Source organism: Micropterus dolomieu, unplaced genomic scaffold, assembly GCF_021292245.1.
Source record: "Micropterus dolomieu isolate WLL.071019.BEF.003 ecotype Adirondacks unplaced genomic scaffold, ASM2129224v1 contig_9044, whole genome shotgun sequence".
Classification (NCBI taxonomy): Eukaryota; Metazoa; Chordata; class Actinopteri; order Centrarchiformes; family Centrarchidae; genus Micropterus; species Micropterus dolomieu.
In genome coordinates this window covers 976-6,277 of record NW_025738030.1, presented here as the reverse complement: position 1 = coordinate 6,277, position 5,302 = coordinate 976, and the positions used below count along the sequence as shown (strand labels likewise).

The window sequence follows — 5,302 nt, the reverse complement described above, 5'->3', positions numbered from 1 at the left end:
TAAGTGGTACATCTGTTAATGAAAACAAAGTTAAAACACACAAAATAAACAATTTTATCCATTTAGATATTTCTGGAATATCCAATGTACAGCTGACTAACTTCAACAATAAGGTTGGTCTTATTCAGTTTTAATATTGGGTATCTGCTGATAGATTTATCTAAATGAGAAACCTATTTGACCCCGTGATGAAAAGAAAATGTACAGTATCTAATAAATCAATGAAACATCACGTCTTTGTGTTTCTAGAGGAAAACACCCTTGTTGAGAGGTTTGGTGTCGTCTGCTGTGTTACTGGGGTTATTGTCCTCACACAGGAAACATTAAGGCCCATCATATTATAACTGTTTTTATTTTGTTCAGTTATCAAGTTAAAGTAACTTCTGAACAATAAACTTCATAAAACTTCGAGAGACTTAAAGTACTTACTTTGAGCAGAGTTGGGTCCATTGTTGGCAGCAGCTGTGAATAAAGAGAATGTTAATAAATCATAGTCATAGTAATCAAACAGTGTAATGGTCTTTTAAGGAACTCTATAATGCGAAAATTTGGTTTAAGCATGCTTTAAGGCCCATTTATACTCCTGTGTAGGGTCTACGTGTGTACCTACGCCGTAGGCTACGCACGTAGCCTGCATTTATACTTGTGCGTAGGTGTGTCCGTCATTCTGCGATTACACCCCCAAACGCTAGTCGGCAGTAGCGCTTCCTTAAAAGAGCCAGTGGCACCAGAGTTACCAGTGGCACCAGAGTTACCAGAGTTACCAGTGCCACCAGAGTTACCAGAGGCACCAGAGTTACCAGAGTTACCAGAGTTACCAGTGGCACCAGAGTTACCAGAGTTACCAGAGTTACCAGTGCCACCAGAGTTACCAGAGGCACCAGAGTTACCAGAGTTACCAGTGCTACCAGAGGCACCAGAGTTACCAGAGTTACCAGTGCCACCAGAGGCACCAGAGGCACCAGAGTTACCAGAGTTACCAGAGGCACCAGAGGCACCAGAGTTACCAGAGTTACCAGTGGCACCAGAGTTACCAGAGTTACCAGTGCCACCAGAGTTACCAGTGGCACCAGAGTTACCAGAGTTACCAGAGTTACCAGAGTTACCAGAGTTACCAGTGGCACCAGAGTTACCAGTGGCACCAGAGTTACCAGTGCCACCAGAGTTACCAGAGGCACCAGAGTTACCAGAGTTACCAGTGGCACCAGAGTTACCAGAGTTACCAGTGGCACCAGAGTTACCAGAGTTACCAGTGCCACCAGAGTTACCAGAGGCACCAGAGTTACCAGTGGCACCAGAGTTACCAGTGGCACCAGAGTTACCAGAGGCACCAGAGTTACCAGTGGCACCAGAGTTACCAGTGGCACCAGAGTTACCAGAGGCACCAGAGTTACCAGTGGCACCAGAGTTACCAGAGGCACCAGAGTTACCAGTGGCACCAGAGTTACCAGTGGCACCAGAGTTACCAGTGGCACCAGAGTTACCAGAGGCACTGCTGCTGATTTTGACCCTTTGAGGCCCATCATCTTATAACTGTTTTTATTTTGTTGAGTTATCAAGTTAAAGTAACTTCTGAACAATAAACTTCATAAAACTTGAAGAAAGACTTAAAAAAAGACAATGTTAATAGATCATAGATGAAATCAGTGGCATGGTCTAAATCTGCATCTGTCCTTCTAAAAGCATGTTGACTTTAAAAATACACAGCGTTAAAGTTCACAGTTTGAACACAGATTAAATCTGAGGACAATCAAAAGTCTTCACTTAAACTGTTGATTCAGAAGTCAGTGCTTCCCCACAGGATTTTAAGAGACTATGGTGGGCGGGCCTTGGACCGTCTCGGAGCAAATTTTGTACATTTTAAAGTTAAATGCATTATTTGGTGCAAAATTAAGATGTTAATCAACATGTTGGTGATGGGGTGGGTGATACTGATAAAATCCTCTATCACATTATTGAGTTTTATGTTGTGGCAGATCATTTATATTAAGATTATTAATATTTAGTAAATAATCACATGGGAATATTTGAAACCTACTCATCAATGAGCAACTCTGTCTCTAGTGGCCTAACAACTACAGATATTTAACAGATGCATATCTCGGTGCAAACAACAGGGTAGAACACGTCTCTAGTCTCACAGTATTTATAGTCCTAACACTAAACTCTAGCTGTTAATATGCTAATAGGCATGGTGGGTTGGCATGACATTCCTACTGCGGGGCTAAAGAAGATGAAATGAACTCCATCAGTTATCCTGCTGTTTACTGCACGCTTTAAGCCTCTTTGACTGGAGTTTTGAACCAAAAAGAAGCTACAAGCTAAAGGAAATCCTTTTTGTTATGGTGGTTTTTATTGGCATTTTATAAGAAATATAGAAAGATATTTAAGTACTACAGGTAGTAAAAGGTATTGTATGTATCTTTGAAACAGAAAACAACAAAGAACTATTAACTGTGAGGCAGAAACCAGGAAGCTCCCAGCAAAATTTCAATTGTTCATCATGGAACTCGATTATTACATATTAATGATTTGATGATGTCCTTGTTGGTAAAATGTTAATATGAAGCATAAACCACGATTTACTGTTAAAGAACCACGGCTGTTCTTTAAGCACAGAACTTTACTGTTCAGTTTGTTTTGTTTTCTCTTAATAAAAGAACCATTTTTGTGAAATTACATTGTTTGTGTATTTTATTAAAGAATATAAAACTAATTTTAGAAAAAAAATGATTCCACTCTACTGATATCATGTTGTCAAGAGAAGACGATGGTTACATATAAATGCCACCTACCAATTATGCCTTTTTTGCACAAGACAGCCAGCACCACACTGACTACGCCCAACACGAGCAGCACTACAACTCCACCAATGATGGGTCCAAGTCCTTCAGGTCCAGGAGGGAGTTTATGATCTAAAACACAGAAAACATTCACATTAGTTTTATATTCACTTTGAACATTTTTTTCAATATACAAAGACAATGTAGAAGGTGAGTGATAGTAATGCTGCATTTGAATACATTAAACAGAAAAAGAGGATGTTCTGAGAGGAGACCATGTCAAGTCTCAAAAAAAAAAAAAGGTTCTTTTCTTTTACAAGTTCAAAATTAATTTCTTTTGTTTGTAAAAACTAGGGCTGAACGATTAATCGTTTTGAAAGAACGCCATTAGCTAATTGTGAAGATGGCGATTAAAATGTAGGTTAATTATCCCGCACATCTGACAGTCAGGCAGTAACAGATTAATCATTCCGTTGTCATCCTTGTGTGACAGACCATGCAAGTTCAGATTTTGCTTATTTGTTCAGTTGTCCTTGATTTTTGTGCTTCTTCCAGGGTTAAGTAGCTACGAATTGTTGTGGTCTGTTTTAACTGTGTTTATTGGAGTCTGCAAAGGGTGTTTTATTTTGAAAATCAACCAGATTCTCCATTGTGTCTGACTTCTAACCTGGTTCATCTGCTCTGTGCTGCTGGACGCGGCTTCAGTCAAAAATAGACTGTCAGTGAATATTGAACTTTAGCTAAACTTAAATAAAAAAAATTACAAATTGAATCGTAATCACAACAATAATTAAATTTTATCCCCAAATCGTTCAGCTCTAGTAAAAAAAAAACATTCTTTGCTCTCTTCACATGTAACTTCTAACCATGATACAAAAATAAATTCATCAAGCACCATCTTCAATCACATTTTAGACAAAATAGATAAAATTATAATCTTAATGATATGCAGCTTTTACCGCACTGTAGCTAAACAAAGACATTAACTCATGATTTTAGTTTTTTCCTGTCATGTAAAGCACCATTCTGATTGATTGTAATGTGGATCTCATCGGTTTCTTAACTTTCTAAATGTTGTCGTGGTTACTTCCTTGTAGTAAATGTTGTGTTTCCTGATATGAATTTGTTACTGGAACAGTTAAGACATGATGGCCAAAGCTAAATCTCAGGGACTTCCTTGTGGCTTAAGACAAAGAACATTTGCTGGTACAGTGATTTCAATCATAAGAAACACTTTCTGCAATAATGTAGAAACAAATGGTAAATAACTTTAAAAGTTTCTTACCCCATTCCTTCTCAACATGTAACCTGGATGCACGGTGAATCACTTCACAGGTGAATGTAGATGTGTCCCTCCTTAAAATCTCCACACTGTCTCTTCTCTGGAAGGTGTCGTCTTCATTTGGTCGAACGCTAAAGGAAAACACTCTGTCCTCTTTAGTTAGAACACGACCGTTTCTCTTGATGTTCAGGATGATGTCTTTTGGGTAGAAACCTGTGGCCAGGCACGTCAACATGACCTTTGACGCAACAGTGGTGTTTTTTGAGAACATGAAGACCTCAGGTGGAGCTGGACAGAAAAAAATAAATGTTATTGTTTGCTGGTGGCCAAACAGAAACGTACAACCCAGGCCCCGTTTCCACAAAGCATCTTAAGGCTACGATGCTGATAAAATACCTCCTCCCCACTTGTAGGAAGAAGCTCCTGAACTTGCAGAACAAAACTCAAACTATAAGTTTTATTTAAAGCTAAAGGGCAGGACTTTTACAAACAAATCTCTAATCAAAGGAAGGTTAAAATAAAATCAGTCCAGTAAGAACTGAACAAGCTTCTGAGATGAGAAGCAAAACATCTTCATTTATCTTCAACCAAGTCGAGCTGCCCTTGAAACAGCCCTGGTTCTTTATTATCTACAAAACAAACTATGAAAAAATTCTGTTGTACATACGGGCATTTTGAAGGCGCATTCGCTGATAAGCCACAAGATTCCTCAACGAATCAATGCACTCGTTCTCCAGGTACTGCCTGGTGACTTCTATTAGGACCTGGTTATTCCACTTCTCCTTTGTCCAGATGGCCGCTTCAGTCCAAGCAACCCAGACTTTGTTGGTGTGATTAAAGGACAAGAAGTCGTTTCCATCGTAGCTGTACATGTCCTTACCACGGTGAAACGTAATGCTGCCGTTGGGCTGCATGTTCCCCTCACAGCCGCTCATCCAATGAAGAACATGGACGTCTGAATCCAGAGAGAGGACAGTGAAACACAGTTTGAATATTTGTGGATTATGGCAAAACTATTTCTGTAACTTGTCATTTCAACAACTGAGAGCAACACTATGAATGCCTTCCAGGAGAGATGTCTTAAAAAGTGCACCGTTATCACCACATCTAAACAACACAAACCTATGGCGTCTGGCTTTTACCCGTGTATCATCCGATCATTTAATTATCCCCATTTAATCTGGCAAACCAAATACAAATCAATATTTAGTTTTACATTTTACAGTTTTACTGCTGT

The 5,302-nt window shown here is 39.2% G+C and overlaps 1 protein-coding gene across 1 annotated transcript; it reads right to left on the bottom strand.

Moving 5' to 3' along the window:
- Window positions 1-6: 6 nt before the first annotated feature.
- LOC123965278 (BOLA class I histocompatibility antigen, alpha chain BL3-6-like) lies at window positions 7-5,078 on the bottom strand (the record flags this gene model as incomplete). The annotated part of the gene is made up of 5 exons (XM_046041843.1): window positions 7-12; window positions 430-462; window positions 2,796-2,915; window positions 4,069-4,353; window positions 4,733-5,078. Coding segments are annotated over 5 exons (790 nt in total), but the record flags the coding sequence as incomplete, so codon positions are not given.
- Window positions 5,079-5,302: the final 224 nt, after the last annotated feature.